The sequence below is a fragment of the Saccostrea cucullata genome, unplaced genomic scaffold (genome assembly GCF_032062105.1).
Source record: "Saccostrea cucullata isolate Sc308-1 unplaced genomic scaffold, CSIRO_AGI_Scuc_v1 ctg761, whole genome shotgun sequence".
NCBI classification, from domain to species: Eukaryota; Metazoa; Mollusca; class Bivalvia; order Ostreida; family Ostreidae; genus Saccostrea; species Saccostrea cuccullata.
This window is the reverse complement of record NW_026941074.1, coordinates 3,064-23,141: the sequence shown is the minus strand read 5'-3', so window position 1 is coordinate 23,141 and position 20,078 is coordinate 3,064. Positions and strand designations below refer to the sequence as shown.

The window sequence follows — 20,078 nt, the reverse complement described above, 5'->3', positions numbered from 1 at the left end:
TGAAATGCGAAAAAGTATTTCGTTTGAAATTTTAAACTTGCAAATCAATTCATAAAGAAATACATGAATAATTAAAAAAAATTAAGGAGGCTCATTGCACCACTTTTTGATGACGTACTACACAAAAAAATAAACTTCCATTTGTGTCGACCGGTTTGCTCAGGGGACGAGTTGTAAAGTTACCTCTATAATATGACCCTGACCTTTAAAACGCTTTAAAAATAAATGAAACATGCGGCGTTGTAAACTAGCCTTTCCAGATAACGCCATCTTTGCCAAGAACGATAACTCTAATCTATTGCAGAACTGTTCGGAGTCGGCCATGTTGACTTCATATAGCTCGGAGTAAGTAAGTATTTTTTGTTATAAATTATATAAAATAAGATAGGACTTTGACATAACAAAAATTGAGTAATGCTGGTAAGTTTTGAGTATATATCATCTTTTATACAGTGTTTTGTTCTTGGAAAATCGCGTAAAGCACGAATAATGGTATTTTATTATGTACACGGGCGTAATGAAAATATGAATAATTTTTTTTTTTGGAGGATAATGATAGGGTACGCTCAAGTTTCACACATTTTCGTAAGCGGTAGACATACTGCTACAATATGTACGATTACTGAAATTTTGGAAGCTATGGCTTTCTCTTGCTGATTTTTTAAAGATTAATGCCTCAGTAATGTGACATGGAAAATTGATATTATAATGGCAACACGAGGGCACACTCATAGTTTCCTTCAATGATTAACTGTTATATGTAAATTTAAGATATTAAAATACATATTTGCGAAAAATCAAGTTAGAGTTTAATTTATTCAATTACTTTTATGCCTCCCAATAGTTTCAACCATTCTAATAATTGAGTTACCTCCCTTTCATCATAGTCTTTTTCAATATATCATAAGAAAAAAGTGATTTATATATCTTTTTCAGACAAATTTCACCAGTTATATTGGGATGCTTTATGAAGTGTAAATAAACTTTCCTGGATAATCAAGGTAAATAGAATTTCATAAAATGTCAATGCTTCCATACAATTATTTGCAACAATTACTAAAAATTTTTTTCTTCCAGATTTCAGTGATTACCTAGCCAGAGACTGTGTGTAAATATTCTTTCGCTTGTTTGTTTATTCCTGTACATACCCCTTGTTGGAAAACTCAAGGGTAATTTCTTTACAATATTTAGAAGAACAATTATAAAGTTTGCCACATATAAAATGTAAGAATTTATTACAATTCTTTGAAATTATTAATGACAATTTTTTTTTCAAATATGATAAATAATTAAATATATATTATGAATTTTATTTTCAGATTCATATTTGGTTTTTCTTCATTGAGGATTTTTCCTAAAGACATTGAAAAAAGAAAAGAAAAGAAAAAAAACAAAAAAAAAAAGATTTATTCAGTTGAGCTTTTAAGGTATGTATTTATTAAATAATACAGAGGGATCACTTATTATGGCACTTGTCCATCTGTCAGTCTGAAATAAAAATAATACCAATGCAGGCGACACTATCAGTATGAATTATATATGTGTGTGATGTGTGTCCATCGTCTAGTGTTTGTCTCGTTTTACTAACATGCAATATCATCATTTCTTTCAAAACAGCCAACATAGTATATGTGTATATAGGGTAAATATATTTGTTAAAACTAACTTATCATAACCAAAATGTCCCTAACCAACAAATTAGTGGTCGAAATATATGAAAGATGCAAAGGGAACATCAATTCAATTCACAGTGATATATGCAGAGTTCTGGGTAAAAGTCGAGAAGAAATTGACAAGAAATCACTTTATGTTAAAATCAAAAGAAATAAAGCAAAGATTCAACAGCTGAAAGGGAAAAAAAACTGTGAATGTGAACATTTTTTAAGAAGTACATTTAGTGTACCAGTGAAAGTGACATCTAGAGCTGAACCACCCTCACTGCCACCACCACAACCACCACCAGCACCAATAGACCATAGTATTCAAATTATTCAGTTACAAAAGAAAGTGTTACTATTGAAAGACCAGCTAAAGAAAATTAAAAGTAGGAGATATGAACAAGCCATACAAAGGAAAGACCGAATTATTAAAAATCTGCGATCAAAATTACATGTTTCAAGAAAAATGAAAAAAGAAGAGAAGATAGACCGAAAAAAAGACAAAGAAGTATGTGTACTGAGAGACAAAAGTGTTCAGTGCAACTCTTTAAATGTTATTTTAAATGATTTACAAAAAGAACTTGATATTTTACGTTGTGAAAAAGAGGAAGAACAGGAAGGGTGTGACACAGTTAAAGTTTTAGATTTTAGGGAAAATACCAGAGGTAGACCATTTGATCATAGGATTAGGGAACTTATATATTTTTTTAGAACTCATAACATTGGTATCGAACATGTCGAACCAGTAGTTAATGCTGTTTTATCTTTAGTGAATTTTAAAGTGAAAGAACTGCCATCTAAGAGTACTAATGCAATTTTTAGCAATGAAATGGGTATTTTATGTAAAAAACAGTTAAAAGAAAATTTTTTAAATACAGAAAATTTAACTATGCATAGAGATGCTACCACAAAAAAAGGAAGACATTTTTATGGTTTGAAAATAGCCACAAATAATAATATTTTTACTGCTGGTTTAAAAGAAGTAAGTGACGGCAAGGCTGACACTTACGTCCAAACTACTTTAAATATTTTAAATGAAATAACTGATGGTCAGTCTTGTGACATTTTAAATAAGATTTCCAGTTTTATGACAGACCGTAGTGTTACGGAAGAGAAAGTTAACAGTATTTTAATGAAAAAATGCAGGGATGATTTTAATTGTGACAAGGACTTTTATTCTTTTAAATGCTCTGTACATGCGCTTTTACAGTTTTCAGATCAGTGTTTGAAAGAAGTTTTAAATTTTGAAAAAGATGTAAATGTTTCTTTTAACAATGTATCTTGTCGAAGTAAGGAATCTTACACCTTTTATCTCATTTCATGTGTATCCAAACTTTTTTTTAAAGATGGAACAGGTGATCCCTTTTTAACAGCAACCTATGTAAAAGAACAAGGTTTTGACAAAGTACCTGTGGTGAAAGTCAAAGGGAATAGATTTAATGTTTTGTTTTATAATGCTGTAGGAATTTTTTGTATGAGAAAGCATATTTTACAGTATTTGTTATCCACAAAAAGTTCTTTGAATTCTTGTACTGATTTTATCGTGTGTGGCTTACAAAACAATCATATTTTATGTATTTTAAGAGCACTTGGTATTATATGCAATTCATTTTCTGAACCTTATTGGTCCAAGGCGGAAGAGCTACCCACTGCTTTGTCTATGGGTAGCGTGTACAGAAGAGTTGTTCAATTTTTAGATCTGTGTATACAAGAACCTTTTTTACTTTTATCAAGAAAAATTTCTCTGTTTTATGGTCCTTTTCTTCCAACTGATGAATTTGAGGAGGTTTTATATGATGATTTTTACAATGATGTAACATGTTCGATATTGAAAAAGTTTTGTGTATCTTTAAAAACCAAGTCATTGTCACTGTTTAGTCCTTTTATTGAAGAAACTGGAAAATATTTTAATCCATCTGAAGATGTTGTAAATAAATGTAATAGTTGTGGCACAAATAATATTACTGTAGAAAGACTAATGGGCAGGTTGGACAAGAAAATGATGGATACGCCAACGTCTAGTGTTTTTAGTGTAGAGAACCTTATTTTATTTAGTGAAAATAAGACAAGTGAGTGGTTAAAAGAAAAGACAGTGTCAGAGAAGAAAGAGCTTTTAGGAAATATTAGGAAGGAAGGGAGGGAAGTTTTGTGTAAGAATAAGTTGGAAAAGAAATTGTTATTTCAAAATCATCTGAAAATTATCAGAGAAAGACAAGAAAATGTAAAAGCAATGAAAGAAAGAAAAGAGGAAAAATTGACAAAAGCAGTAGATTCGATATCAGACGATGGATTATGGGACACGGAAAGCAAGGTTGACAGCAGTTTACAACATATAAAGAAGAAAAATGATAAAATTACAGCGGTGAAGAAGCAGTTGAACTTGTACAAAACAATATTTCCTCTAGAAAAACAACATAAAGGATTGACAAAATTTTCGGAAAAAGGAAAACTTTTTACAATTGAAAAATTAATTGAAAACTTGAAAACCATCATAAAGCTAAAAAGGGAAGGGACCCAACGGGAAGTGATTCCATCTACACTAGTTAGGAAAAAAATCATTCATACCTGGACAAACGATGAATATGAAAATATAGAATGGAATGGTGAAATTGTTGGTTATGACAATGGAATATTCAAAGTAATTTATGATTACTTCAGTATTAAGCATTTTAATATGAAGTTCACACTAAACTCTTTTTAAAGTGGTATAGTGTGTTTGCATGTAAGTAAATCACACAATGAAAATTTTGTAAATCACTGACAGTGTTTTCCCTTTATTTTAAAGTAATGGGTTAAAGATGAGTTGTTACAGGCTAAGGCTATGTTAACCTTACAACAAAGTTTGATTTGCAGGCAGCATTTTTATCAGTCAAAGCGGTCAATTTGGCTGGCTGCTGGTTCTTAGGGAAAACACTGCACTGTAACAATTTCACATCCCCAAACCTTTATAAGATATGTATTGAGTTCATAAATGATAGTTTTGTTTACTGTGTCAAGTTATTTAAGTTTTTCTTCATGAATTATTTATATTTCTAAGACAATATTCAATTTAATTCAATCAAAAAAGGAAAAAGAAGAATGCATATCTTAAATATAATTTTTCATTTGACTTGACTTTGTAAACATTACAAGACCTTGAGTGAATGAATTTTAGTATACCTGATTTACTGATTACTAGGGCCATATTTTAAAAATATATATATATTTAATTGATGAGGGAAATACCAAAAAAAAAATGTAAAGTTTTAAGTCAGTAAGCCTGTAGAGGGCAAATAGCAAATATATATTTTTAATATATGGCATAGTATGTAATAATTTTCTTCCTATCACCTACATTATTTTCTCTAAAATACTTTTAACTTATTGAATGTGTTTTTAAAAAGGGGTATGGACTATGGAGTGATAAACAGTACTTAAACATTTGGTACACTTTATTTGAGAAGTAAATAAAAAAATCATTTTGTGTATAGAATTTTGAATAGAAAATAAGTAACACGTTTTTATTCTTGTATTGTTTCAAACTCCACATAGGTAAAATTTCTTCTTATTTCAAACTATTCCTTTCAAAACCCATCACAATTTGTTACAATGAAGTATAACATTCCAGTGGTGTGAGGTGGTTAAAATTTTAGCAATATAGTATACTTTAAATATTTAAGAAATTAAAGCATTTTATCTTAAAGTCAATTATATATGTATGTCTTGTATTTGTAATGTCTTACTTTGTGTTACATGTCTGTGTCTTTAAGTAAAGTAGATTTTAATATATTTTGCCTCATTATGAACATAACTGACTTATTCAAATATATTACAACAGGTGCAGTATTGGCTGGATGGTTGTGAGAAGGACGATGATGTTTATGAATTAACAGAACAGGAATTTTATACAGATTTGAAGGACGGAAATTTGTTTATCCTTAGTAAGTGCATTTTACATTTCCTATTTGAATACACTGCTTTTTGGGGGGATGTAATTAATTACTTGGATTAAAATTGTCCTAATATTTCATTATAACTATGTAACCTAAGAATATTTAGTCATTAAAATGAGTATTTATTTAATTTTCAGACAGTACACAGTTGGATCATTGCTACACAAATTCTTGAAAAAGACTATAAGGTTTATTGATTTTTTAGAGTTATCTTTCATAAAAATGAATTATCTTTCTTTGAAATTACAGTCTTATATTTGTAATTGGATTACCTCCCTCTTTGAACAACTGTTTCATTAAAAGATTAAAATGTAGTTTTCAATTATTTATAATTTCTTCTTTCTCACTCTGAATATATCAAAATTCAATGCAGTCTTAAGTTATATTAGTAGAAAGATATTTGAAAATGTTAAATATTGTTTTTTTTTCAGGTTTTACAATTTTATGTGGAAAGGCTATGTAAACAGTGAAAACCAGAGTCTCTGTGAAAACAAAGTAACGGATTCATTAAGCATAAACCAAGAAGAATTTCTTTTAGGCAGAAACAAAAGAAAGCAACAGTCAAATCTTCGCCAATCAAGTAATGTCATTTTCATAGCCATGCATGCAGTGAACTCTATCAATCACTGACATGTTTGTATGGAGGAAATTCGAGTCAAAATCTACAACCTTGATGAAATTAAGATTTTATTTAATTGCGCTATTTACTGTGTTATTTATATAATGTATTTGTTTTATTGATTTTAATGTATACTCTGGCAATTTAAAGCTTTATTCTGAATTTTAGATGTAATGTCAAACGTTCCATAGTGTTTTGAGTACCAAATATTTTTTAAATTGAATTTTTAGGTCACTTGAGTAAACTCAGGTGACCTATTGCTATCCGTTTTTGTCCGTCGTCGTCCGTCGTCCGTTGTGCGTTAACATTTAAACATTTTCAGCTTCTTCTCTGAAACCTATGAACCAATTTCAACCAAATTTGGCATATAGCATCTATGGGTGAAGGGGAACAAAAATTGTGAATTTCGTGGTCCCCGCCCCCCTGGGACCTGGGGGTGGGGCAAAAACCACTAAAATAGTGCAATCTTTAAAAATCTTCTTCTTTACTCCCAGACATCAAGCAGTCAAACTGTTGGTATGATTGTAATCAGCATTGAGTCCTCTAACAAAATTGTGAAATTCATGGTCCCAGGGTCAGGGGTTCTGGTGTTAGGGCGGGGCTCTATTGATTATATAGTGAAAATGCAGTAAGTTTTTAAAAATCTTCTTCTCTGTTCCTGAGTATTGAATAAACTAATTAAGCACATAGTTATGATGAGCAAGAGTGTCTCTTCATAAATTGTGAATTTTATGGCCCCAGGGTCAGGGGTTCTGGTGTTAGGGCGGGGCTCTATATTGATTATATAATCAAAATGCATCAAATCTTTGAAAATCTTCTCTGCTCCTAGGTATTAAATTCACTTATTCAGTAAATAATTATGATGAGCAAGAGTGCTTCTACCAAAATTGTGAAATTCATGGCCCCAGGGTCAGGGGTTCTGGTGTTAGGGCGGGGCTCTATATTGATTATATAGTGAAAATGCATTAAATCTTTGAAAATCTTCTCTGCTCCTAGGTTTTAAATAAACTAAACTTAAAGTACATAGTTATAATGAGCAAGAGTGCCTCTACCAAAATTGTGAATTTTATGGCCCCAGGGTCAGGGGTTCTGGTGTTAGGGCGGGGCTCTATTGATTATATAGTGAAAATGCATTAAATCTTTGAAAATCTTTTTCTCTGCTCCTAGGTTTTAAATAAACTAACTAAGTATATAGTTATGTTGAGCAAGAGTGCCTCTTCCAAAATTGTGAATGCCTTAGCATCTAGCTTAAAACATGAAACAAATTCAATCATTTGAAAGTTGTTGCATGATGCACAGGTGACTTATAAGGCCCGTGGGCCTCTTGTTCATTTCGTTTAAACTTTCTTCATTCAATTTGACACATGTAATTCATTGAAATACATTCCTTGTCTCTTCAGAACACATTTTTTTAAATGCTTTATGCATAGATTAAAAAGATAATGACATTAATTGTTTTCTAGGAGAAAATTATTTTTTTGTAATAAAATTGTTATTAGGTATTAGGAGGTATTTTCACTCTATGTACTTGTCTTAAGAAGATGCCCATCATTTGACACTGAAAGTTTTGAAATTCTGTGAATAATAAACCTGAAAAAAAAAATTTCACTAAAATAAAATAAAAGCTAAAAAATTCTATAACAAGAGGCCCATGGGCCACATCGCTCATCTGAGAAGCTTTGATTCTGTTCTTTACCAGATTTCCCCCTTGTTATACATAATGCATACCCACCCTACCCCACTGATCATGATTTAGACACTTTGAAATCTACACTACCCCATGATCCTTCCATGGGCACATGTGTCAGCTTTTTTAGCCCAGTGGTTCCCGAGAAGAAGATTTTCAAAGATTTTTCCTATATATTTCTATGTAAAACTTTGATTCCATATAATGGCCCCGCCCTTCCCCCGGAGGTCATGATTCCTATTTAGAATTTACACTAACCCAGAATGCTTCCACATAAGCTTCACTTTTTCTGGCCCAGTGGTTCTTGAGAAGAAGATTTTCAAAGATTTTTCCTATATATTTCTATATAAAACTTTGATTCCCCATTGTGGCCCCGCTTTTCCCCCGGGGGTCATTATTTGAACAATTAGAATCTACATTATACCAGGATGCTTCCACATACGTTTCAGCTTTTTTGGCCCAGTGGTTCCTGAGAAGAAGATTTTCAAAGATTTTTCCTATATATTTCTATATAAAACTTTGATTCCCCATTGTGGCCCCGCCCTTCCCCCGGGGGTCATGATTTGAACAATTTAGAATCTAAATTATACCAGGATGCTTCCACATAAGTTTCAGCTTTTTTGGCCAAGTGGTTCCTGAGAAGAAAAGTTTCAAAGATTTTTCCTATATATTTCTATGTAAAACTTTGATTCCTTATAATGGCCCCGCCCTTCTCCCGGGGGTCATGATTCCTACAATTTAGAATTTACAATACCCCAGAATGCTTCCACATAAGTTTCAACTTTTCTGGCCCAGTGGTTCTTGAGAAGAAGATTTTCAAAGAATTTTCCTATATATTTCTATATAAAACTTTGATTCCCCATTGTTGCCCCACCCTTCCCCCGGGGGTCATTATTTGAAAAATTTAGAATCTACATTATACCAGGATGCTTCCACATAAGTTTCAACTTTTCTGGCCCAGTGGTTTTTGAGAAGAAGATTTTCAAAGATTTTTCCTATATATATTTCTATATAAAACTTTGATTCCCCATTGTGGCCCCGCCCTTCCCCTGGGGGCCATTATTTGAACAATTTAGAATCTACATCATACCAGGATCCTTCCACATAAGCTTCACTTTTTCTGGCCCAGTGGTTCTTGAGAAGATTTTCAAAGATTTTTCCTATATATTTCTATGTAAAACTTTGATTCCCCATTGTGGCCCCGCCCTTCCCCCGGGGGTCATTATTTAAACAATTTAGAATTTACAGTATACCAGGATGCTTCCACATAAGTTTCAGCTTTTCTGGCCCAGTGGTTCTTGAGAAGAAGATTTTCAAAGATTTTTCCTATATATTTCTACATAAAACTTTGATTCCCCATTGTGGCCCCGCCCTTCCTCCGGGGGTCATGATTTGAACAATTTAGAATCTACACTACCCCAGGATGCTTCCACATAAGTTTCAGTTTTACTGGCCCAGTGGTTCTTGAGAAGAAGATTTTTTAATGACCCAACCCTATTTTTGTCTTTTCTTGATTATCTCCCCTTGCGAGGGGATATGTCCCTTCATTTTAACAATTTAAATTTTCCTTCACCCAAGGATGCTTTGTACCAAGGTTGGTCAAAATTGGCCCAGTGGTTCTTGAGAAGAAGTCGAAAATGTGAAAAGTTTACAGACGGACAGACAGACGGACAGACTGACGGACAGACAGACAGACGGACGGACGACGGACAAAATGTGATCAGAAAAGCTCACTTGAGCCTTCGGCTCAGGTGAGCTAAAAAATATTTTTGATATCAATACCCCCATCTGGATATTTGACATCTACATTATAAGTGGTGCTGTATTGAAATCTAAAATAAACTGTGGATGTAATGAGCCACCTTAACCATTCTTTCAAAATTCTTAAATATTTTAATTTAACAAAAAGTGCAAAAAATTTTTTTAATACAATATTATTAATTTCAATTAAGGGAGTAATCAGACGTCTCAAACTTTATGACGGAGACATATATGTACCTGCTGCTGCCAGCGGTAAAAGGACATATATGTGCTTCCCGCAGCCAGACATTAAATTAGAGTTAATCGTTTTCCGACTGTCCCCTTTCAACTTGTAGAAAAAATGTAACTAGCCGGCAATGAATGTGCAAATGACATTTCCCCCCAACATACCTTTATTGCAATGATTGTGCCAACTGTTGATCGCTCGTCGTCTGTTTTTTTCAAAACTCTTAGCCCTACAACTGCAGTGTCTGTAAAGATGAAATATAAACTGTGTAGCTATTGTAACAAATGCACAGTTCATGATTTTTTTTCAAATCTACACACCATATTTTAATTAATAAAAGGTCTTTACACTATAATCTAACAATCATTTTACTGTACAAAGTTAAGCTGTTTAATGTATAATTACGGGATTTCGGACAGTTATAAATAATTCTGTACTAATTAAAAACGTTTTGCTAGATAACTATACAAGTGAAAGAAGAAGGTACGGTTTTAGCTTTATTGCGCCCGAAAAATGTAATGACATCAAAAAGTTTTGAAACTAACTTAAATATTAGTTAAATAAATGACTGTGATAAATCAGGAAAGAATATGGCATGAGATTGTGCCCACAAGTTATAGGTAATTGTGTTTTATAATGTCTTGCAAATATTCTGTACGAAAGCAAAAGTGAAAGTAGTGTAGCCCTACTTGCATAATACACATTCCTTTGCTTGATATTGTAATTTCTAGTTTGGTGACCCATATTAAAGACCAGTATGTTAATATAAAGTCACAATCTAGAAGAAAAAATATATATAAGATTTGTTTTCAAAAGGATCTTCATAATGAAAACAAGATAGAGCCCTCTGATTGTTCCAAACGCTACCGTGATTCTTTACCAGACTCTCTGATTAACGTAGAAGCTGAGTGTCTGGTTGAACGACACTAATACCTTCAGTGATTTTTTGTAAATGGTCTTCAATGTAAGGTACTTCTGCCGGTACTATAAACTTTATGTCCACTTCTCCATGTCTTCCAACTCTGCATCTTCTAGTAGGTCCACCTTCCCAGATGACTTTTGCGTCGCAATTATATAGCGGTATGCTATCTTCCATATCGATCACTGTTCCTGCAATATATAATATAATTAAATGTCAGGGCATGCATGCACATGCGCGCTCGCGTTAAACGACCCGTATCCCGTATACCAGATGTTTAGATGTTCATGCAGAAAAAAAACAACTTTTCAATGTCAAGTAACTTAAGTCAAGGTCATTGGAAACCTTTTTAAAATGTTGATATTAGCTGGTTAAAAAAATGACCTCGACCTATGCTCTTGAAATCGACCTTAACCCCTCAGCTAAACCCAAAAGGAAAAAGATATATGAAGTGCATGTATCTAGAAACATGTTTCAATATTAATTTCGGTTTGCAGGAGAGAGGGTAAAGAGGTGTTGGTCTTTATGACCTTAACCTTTGATCCAAAGATCACAATCAACCTGAAGTTCTTGGAGTACTAGGTAGATACAATACTTAACTCCCACATTAAATAGGTTAAGAATAAAATTCCCCCCCCTTACAACAACAAAAAAACAACACAATTATAACAAAGTAGAGAATCTCTGGGAAGCTCAAACAACACCTTGGATCGACATATTATTTCAAATGAAAAAAGAATATTGGATGTGATAGCAAACAGTATTCCGTATGCAAAGTACAGAGACATTCTGGAAATGTGTAATAAAGGGTGCTGATACAGGTTAGGTAATACAGAGTGCGTGCCTGTGTTCATATCAGGGATGCAAAAATCATGCATTACATAACAAATGTTTAACAAGAGATGTTTGTCAAACACTTTTGTCCTTTCCCCAAAACTGAAGTCAAAAAGACAGCAGCAAAGCAATTGCAATATGCCCTCCCTTCTTCAAATGGGGGCTTACTAAGTAAAACTATGTGCTGTAGCTAACCAGAGTATTTTCCAAAATTGACAGCTTTCGTCCCTTGTCAAGTATATGTATACATTTTTTAATATGTCTTTTTTAAACATGTTTTTTTTTACTTGATTGAAAGCGTCAGAAGCATTTTATTTTAAGAATTTAAAGTGTATTTTAATTAATTCATTTATTTATTTTAAATGTAACAATCCGGAAGAAATGTCCCTATGGAGTAAACCACAAAATTAGAAATTATGAGAGTCGCAAAAGCAATTATATGAACTCTTAAGTTATACAAGGAACAAGAAGAATTTTGAAAAAAACTATGCATTTTAATGTTTTTTCGTTGTTATTGTAGTTAGAACTTTCACAGAAAAAAACTTTATGATTTTTGAATACGTTGGCATGGATGTAAGAAATATGATACATTATATCTACAGTGTTAAAAATATATGTAAATTTAAGAATAAGTATTACCTTCAATTTTTGGACCTTTCCTCGATTTCACACGTGCTCCAATGAGAATCCCCCTCCCTTCCACACACTCTACATTGTACCTAATTCCTACATTGTCACTGCAAAGTACATTTTCAAAACTCCGTTGATTTTTCATTCAGTTTTTAGCTCACCTGAGCCGAAGGCTCAAGTGAGCTTTTCTGATCACATTTTGTCCGTCGTCCGTCCGTCTGTCTGTCTGTCCGTAGGTTGGGTCATTAAAAAATCTTCTTCTCAAGAACCACTGGGCCGATTTTGACCAAACTTGGTACAAAGCAACCTTGGGTAAAGGGGAATTTAAATTGTTAAAATAAAGGGACATATCCCCTCGCAAGGGGAGATAATCAAGAAAAGACAAAAATAGGGTGGGGTCATTAAAAAATCTTCTTCTCAAGAACCACTGGGCCAGTAAATCTGAAACTTATGTGGAAGCATCCTGGGGTAGTGTAGATTCTAAATTGTTCAAATCATGACCCCCGGGGGAAGGGCGGGGCCACAATGGGGAATCAAAGTTTTATATAGAAATATATAGGAAAAATCTTTTAAAATCTTCTCAAGAACCACTGGGCCAGAAAAGCTGAAAATTTTATGGAAGCATCCTGGTATAGTGTAGATTCTATATTGTTCAAATAATGACCCCCCGGGGTTGTGCAGGGCCACAATAGGGAAACAAAGTTTTACATATAAATATATAGAAAAAATCTTTAAGTCTTCTCAAGATCCACTGGGCCAGAAAAGCTGAAACTTATGTGGAAGCATCCTGGTATAGTGTAGATTCTAAATTGTTCAAATAATGACCCCCTGGGGAAGGGCAGGGTCACAATGGGGAACCAATTTTTACATAGAAATATATAGGAAAAATCTTTGAAAATCTTCTTCTCAAGAATCACTGGGCCAGAAAAGCTGAAACTTATGTGGAAGCCTCCTGGTATAGTGTAGATTCTATATTGTTCAAATCATGACCCCCAGGGGATGGGCGGGGTCAGAATGGGGTATCAAATTTTTACATAGAAATATATAGGAAAAATCTTTGTAAATCTTCTTCTCAAGAACCACTGGGCCAGAAAAGCTGAAACTTATGTGGAAGCCTCCTGGTATAGTGTAGATTCTATATTGTTCAAATCATGACCCCCTGGGGAAGGGCGGGGTCAGAATGGGGTATCAAATTTTTACATAGAAATATATAGGAAAAATCTTTGTAAATCTTCTTCTCAAGAACCACTGGGCCAGAAAAGCTGAAACTTATGTGGAAGCATCCTGGTATAATGTAAATTCTAAATTGTTCAAATAATGACCCCCTGGGGAAGGGCGGGGCCACAATGGGGAATCAAAGTTTTACATAGAAATATATAGGAAAAATCTTTGAAAATCTTCTTCTCAAGAACCACTGCGCCAGAAAAGCTGAAACTTATGTGGAAGCCTCCTGGTATAGTGTAGATTCTAAATTGTTCAAATAATGACCCCCGGGGGATGGGTGGGGCCACAATGTGGAATCAAAGTTTTATATAGAAATATATAGGAGAAATCTTTGAAAATCTTCTTCTCAAGAATCACTGGGCCAGAAAAGCTGAAACTTATGTGGAAGCATCCTGGTATAGTGTAGATTCTAAATTGTTCAAATCATGACCCCCAGGGGATGGGCGGGGTCAGAATGGGGTATCAAATTTTTACATAGAAATATATAGGAAAAATCTTTGTAAATCTTCTTCTCAAGAACCACTGGGCCAGAAAAGCTGAAACTTATGTGGAAGCATCCTGGTATAATGTAGATTCTAAATTGTTCAAATAATGACACCCAGGGGAAGGGCGGGGCCACAATGGGGAATCAAAATTTTTATATAGAAATATATAGGAAAAATCTTTGAAAATTTTCTTCTGAAGAACCACTGGGCCAGAAAAAGTGAAGCTTATGTGGAAGCATTCTTGGGTAGTGTAAATTCTAAATTGTAGGAATCATGACCCCCAGGGGAAAGGCGCGGCCATTATAGGGAATCAAATTTTAACATAGAAATATATTGGAAAAATCTTTGAAAATCTTCTTCTCAGGAACCACTGGGCCAGTTAAGTTGAAACATATGTCCCCATGGAAGGATCATGGTGTAGATTTCAAAATGTCTAAATTTATATGATCAGTGGAGATGCATTATGTATAACAAGGGTGAAATCTGGTAAAGAACAGAATGGTCAAAGGTTCTCAGGTGAGCGATGTGGCCCATGGGCCTCTTGTTTTAATTGACATAGTATTTTTTACCACTAGAGGTCTTTGACGAAAATGTCGGTCTATACTTTAGACAACAAAAGAGAAAAGTTATAATAAGTAGCATTTGGACATAAAATGAAATTTTGAGGAGCAATAACTAGAACAATAATTCTTGGTTTCAGTCTTTTGTGGAAACCTTTTTTGCAATCTACTTACATTGTAGGTGGAGATGCGGTTTGAAAATATTTCAGATTTTTAGTGTTAGTTGGTATGGCAACACAATTTACAAAACACTGGGTTTACAATTTTAACAATTAAGAATGTACACTACCCAGGATGCTCCCATATAAGTTTCATTTTCCTGGCCCAGTGGTTTTTGAGAAGAGGATTTTTAATTTTTATGCCCCAGTCTGTCTCTCTGTTTATCTGCAAAAACTTAAATCTTGCCAATAACTTTTAATTTAGAGAAGCTAGGCCTTTCATATTGCACAAGTGCATTCCTTGTGACAAGACATTTTAATGTCTACCACCAAAGGACAAGATAGGGTAACAGCCGAATTTTTTATTTAAAAATCAGAACACTGATAAAACTGTGATAGTTTGTAGTTAAGAAGTTAAAATGATGCTTACTTTAAGACAAGCACTAATTTTGATTCAAAGGCTACATGGAAGCCACTAGAGGGTTCAGAAATAGGACATTTTCCCGAATTTCCTCAATTCTGGTGGATTTTCATCATATTTTGGGTACATTTCTCTTCGGAAAACATAGAGCACACGCTTGCCTATCTGTGATTTTTACACATATACTGCATCTGATATCAGTGTATAAAATATATAAATTTGGTAGATAGGCAAGCGTGTGCTCTATGTTTTCCGAAAGAAAATGTGCTGTAAAATTAGTGAAAATTTGCATAAAAATGAGAAATTTCGAAAATTGACCAATTTCCTGACCTCACTGTGACCTCTGTATATTCTTAATCTTAAAACCAGTACTCATTTTGTGGCAGGGATGAAAACAGGTTTTCATGGATAAACTGTTGGATCATTCTGAAAGACACCCAAAATCGGGGGCCAAATACTGGTCTTACCCTATCTTGTCCTTTGACCTTGGCGTTGGAGTTTGACCAATTTTTACAAATAAATTCTAAACTTTTACTTTGGCCATATCTTTTGAACAGTATTATACTTCACATATGTATTCTTTTTTGGGAGACCATTCATTGAATACTTACAACCTTGACCTTTAAACTTTGACCTCGGTGATTTCTCTACTTGTGAAAAAACTTTAACCTTGGCCATAACTTTTGAACGGTAAGGGATTGGGCTTTCATTGGATACCAAGAACTTTGACCCTTTGACCTTGGAATTTTACCTAATTTTAAACAGCAAACATTGACCATAACTTTTAAAGGGTTAGGGCTAGTGCTTACAGACTTAATATATTTAATCCTTGTGTCAAGACCCTTCATTTAGAACTTTAACCATTTGACCTTGACGTTGGAGTTAGACCAAAAATTTTTAAAAAAGAACGTCGGCGCTTTTGATGGGCATTCGGCTGGAATCTGGGCGTACTTGAAAAGTGTAAAATTTTAACGACATGTCACATGAAATTTTAACATTTTTTTTATTTAAATATTTTCCTGAAATTGAGCTCGGATTAACTAAAAAATAACTTGAAAATTAGCCAGATCAGACATTTGGTACAAAAATGTACATTTTAAGACACTTTTTAAAATTTTTTTTTCTATCTCTGGGTCTTCTCTCAATGATTTTGAAACGTTATTCGTGTGTATTTAAATTCAAAGAAACCAATACACTTTGTTAAAAAATGGAGAGAGATGACCCAGAGACCCCGAAATATTAACGTTTCCCAAAACAAATCCAAATGTATGAATGTGGCGCTTCTTTGTCCTTTTATAATTATTAGTATACGTTTAGCGGTGATAGCTCAGTAAGTTGGGTTACCTGTTCACTACACTTGAAGCGAAAAGTTTTTGGTTCGAGCCTGGCATGGGGCGTTATTTTTCTTTTTCATGCAAACAACCATTAATTTTGTCAGTTTCATTTAATGTACTTGTATAGTAAAATTTTGAATTAGATAAATTTCGGTTAAGTTTGGTTCTCGAGCGAAATCAATTCAGAATCTTATCTTCAATTCTACAATGTACATGCATCATGCATCTATGCATTAAATATTTTAGGTGTTATTTTTTGAAACATTAATATGTTACAGTACCCCCAGGAAAAACGGATATTCAAACTAAATAAAAAAACTATGGACGTGATTGAAAAATCTGACCAGCTTTGTTCAGCCAACCAAATCATGGACATTTAAACCATAACTGTTTCGTACAAATGATTCCTGTAGATTACTCGCCAAATGCGCCCATCTTCTTTTAACCTTGGCATAACTTCTGAACGGTTTAGGATCGGGTTACAAGCTTTGAATATGTATTTTATGTGGCAAGACCTTTCATTAGAGACCAAGTACCTTGACATTAGAGATTTTTGTACTTATGATAAAAAGGGGTAGTGATCTCATACTTAACTTATGAAGTCTTTGTGAGAAGACCCTTCGTTGAATACCAAATAGTTCGACCCTTTGACATTGAGTTTGACCTTTTAACAAACCTTGACCGTTACTTTTAAAGGGTTTGGGATAGTGCTTTCAAACTTCGATCCTTTTGATAAGATCTTTCATTTGATAGCAAGGCCTTCGGCCTTGAGGTTGGCATTTGACCTCAATAGTATTTTTAATCTTTGCCGTAACTTTTGAATGGTTAAAGCTAGGGCTTCCATACGATAAATATGTACGTTTTTGTGGCAAGAACTTTCATTGGATAACGATGACCTTGAAGATTTCCATACTTATGAAACTTCAACCTTGGCCTACTTTCATTTTTCACAATTGTATTTCAGATGAGAATACCCTGTATAAAAAGTTTAATCTTTGCTACAGTGTATGTTGCCATACGGGGCCATCAGTGTTTCACAAACACATCTTGTTTTTCTATATATTTCTATGTTAAACTTTGATTTCTTATTGTGGCGCCGCCCAAACCCCGAGGGTTATGATCTGAACAATCTACACTAAAATTTGCAAAAACCCAGGATGCTTCCACATACGTTTAAGCTTTTCCAACTCAGGGGCCATAAAATTCACAATTTTGGAAGAGGCTCTCTTGCTCAACATAACTATGTACTTAGTTAGTTTACTTAATATCCAAGAGCAGAGAAGAAGATTTTCGAAGAAATAATGCATTTTCACCATATAATCTATAAAACCCCGCCCTAGCACAAAAAAAACCCTTGCCTGGGGCCATGAATTTCACAATTTTGGTAGAGGACTCAATGCTCATTACATCCAAGCCAACAGTTTGCCTGCTTGACGTCCAGAAGTAAACAAGAATATTTTTAAAGATTGCAATAATTTTGGTGGTTTTGGCCCCACCCCTTAGGGGACGGGGACCATAAAATACACAAGTTTTTCCTCCTTCACCCATAAATGCTGTATTCAATATTTGGTTGAAATTGGTTCAGTGGTTTCAGAGAAGATTAGAAGCTGAAAATGTTCAAAGTTTAACACACGACGGACGACGACGGACAAAAACAGATAGCAATAAGTCACTTAAGATACTCAGGTGACCTAAAAATACTAAAACTTAAATTCTCAGCGATAGTCAGAATCAAAGCTAGTATAGGATATTAAACAAAATAATAATTGAAGCATTTCGCTCCTAAAATAATAAAAAAAAACCCTATACCTTTAACGCAAAAACTTTACTTAAATACCATAACGGAAGTCATGCAACATCAAAATAATGATTTATTGTAATACCTGATCTTATCACAAGTTGACTGCAAATTCAAAAAAAGGATTAGATGTTAAAACAAGGGGTCTATGGGCCTTATAAGTCACCTAACCATTATGCAACCATTTTCAAACAATTAAATTTGGATCATCGTTGCACATCATTACTATAAACTTAACATTTAAAGTTTGATTACGTAAAATCCATAGACAGAGTAAGGGAACACAAACAAGAGGTCCATAGGCCACATCGCTAATCTGAGCACTGTGGCTAGGAAAACTCTATTCAGTAGATGATGCGTAAGTGGTCACTTTCCTGAAAAAGAGGGGATGATTTGAACAAACTTGAATCTATGCATACATGAATCTACACTAACTACTATATTAACTATGTAGTCCCGCTCTAGCATTAGAACACCTGACCCTTGGGCCATGAATTTCTAAATTATGGTAGAGGACTCAATGTTTATTACAATCATTCCAACAGTTTGACTGCTTGACGTCCAGGAGTTAGGAAGAAGATTTTTAAAAATTGCTTTATTCATGGTGTTTTGCCACATTCCCAGGACCCAGAGGGGGAGGGGCAACGAATATAATCAATAGAGCCCCACCCTAACACCAGAATCCCTCACCCTGGGGCCATAAAATTCAAAATTTTGGCAGAGGCACTCTTGCTCATCATAACTTTGTACTTAGTTAGTTTATCCAATGCCCAGGAGCAGAGGAGAAGATTTTCAAAGAAAGAATGCATTTTCACTATATAATCTATTTACCCCCATTCACTAGAGCCCCTGATCCCTAGGCCATGAATTTCACAATTTCGATAGAGGACTCAATGCTGATTAAAATCATTCAAACAATTTGACTGCATTATGTCAAGGATCAAAAAAGAAATTTTGTAAAGATTGCATTAATTTTAGTGGTTTTGGCCCCACCCCTCAGGCCCCAGGGGAGCAGGGACCATGACATTCAAAATTTTTGTTTTCCTTAATCCATAAATGCTGTATACCGAATTTTGTTTAAATTGGTTCAGTGGTTCCAGAGAAGAAACTAAAAATTTTCAAACGTTTACGACCGACGTACGGCGGACGAAAATAGATAGCATTAGGTTACCTGAGTTTACTCTAAAAATCCTAGAAAATCTATACCTCATTGTTTTCATTCCCTGATGTCTTTCAAACGGATGTTTTACTTTATGTTCGTCTTGCATATAACACTTCGTACACAAGTGGTAGTCCTCGCAATACAAACATCGCCATCGCATTCCAATTATTGGGCTTTCTTCACAGCCATTACATCCATGAAACTTGTGATGTACACCTTATAATAAAAAGGTTTCAAGCGACATACAGAAAATAAATTTCAATGCTGATCGTCAATAAAACCCTCTTGAAAAGGACATTTTTTATGTTACAGATCTCTGAGGCATCCGATTTAAGGTTTCGTCAAAGGTCAACATGTCCAAAAATTATTTTTACAATAGCCCCAAAACTATGTAAGGTATAAAATTAAAACTTTTACAGTTTATAAATTTTTGAATGATTAACAGATAGAAAGTATTCCTTGATTAAAAAAAATACTTGGAATAATATTAATTGAGAAAAATTCTTCTTAAAATGCATATATTTAAAAAAAAAGCACCTAATTAATTCCGTGCTTTTAGTGAAAACCATCGTTGCAGAAACAAAATATGTTTATCAATGAAGAGCAAGTTGGACTTGGATAGCCTCTGGAAAGTTGTTTTCCCTGTTTATTTTGTCCAAATGTTAAGACG

The 20,078-nt window shown here is 33.9% G+C and overlaps 1 protein-coding gene and 1 long non-coding RNA gene across 2 annotated transcripts; one reads left to right on the top strand and one right to left on the bottom strand.

Moving 5' to 3' along the window:
• Positions 1-296: 296 nt before the first annotated feature.
• LOC134257057 (uncharacterized) lies at positions 297-6,081 on the top strand. The gene is made up of 7 exons (XR_009989845.1): positions 297-349; positions 937-1,001; positions 1,078-1,169; positions 1,320-1,427; positions 5,476-5,578; positions 5,728-5,778; positions 6,022-6,081. It is a non-coding gene; the product is annotated as an uncharacterized LOC134257057 (long non-coding RNA).
• A 4,694-nt stretch (positions 6,082-10,775) lies between these two features.
• Positions 10,776-19,582, bottom strand: LOC134257059 (E3 ubiquitin-protein ligase MIB2-like). The gene is made up of 3 exons (XM_062739710.1): positions 19,453-19,582; positions 12,276-12,373; positions 10,776-10,993 (listed from the first exon to the last, which is right to left on the bottom strand). Exons 1-3 carry the CDS (start codon positions 19,566-19,568, stop codon positions 10,776-10,778), a joined length of 432 nt encoding a protein of 143 aa, XP_062595694.1. The 5' UTR covers positions 19,569-19,582.
• Positions 19,583-20,078: the final 496 nt, after the last annotated feature.

Bases quoted from the DNA above. Each gene is read 5' to 3' on its own strand.
- LOC134257059 (XM_062739710.1), bottom strand. From the start codon at position 19,568: ATGCGATGGCGATGTTTGTATTGCGAGGACTACCACTTGTGTACGAAG. The intron at 12,374-19,452 runs GTATAGATTTTC...TGTACTTTGCAG, and splicing joins CAGGGAATGAAAACAATGAG to TGACAATGTAGGAATTAGGT. The intron at 10,994-12,275 runs GTAATACTTATT...TATATATTGCAG, and splicing joins GAAAGGTCCAAAAATTGAAG to GAACAGTGATCGATATGGAA.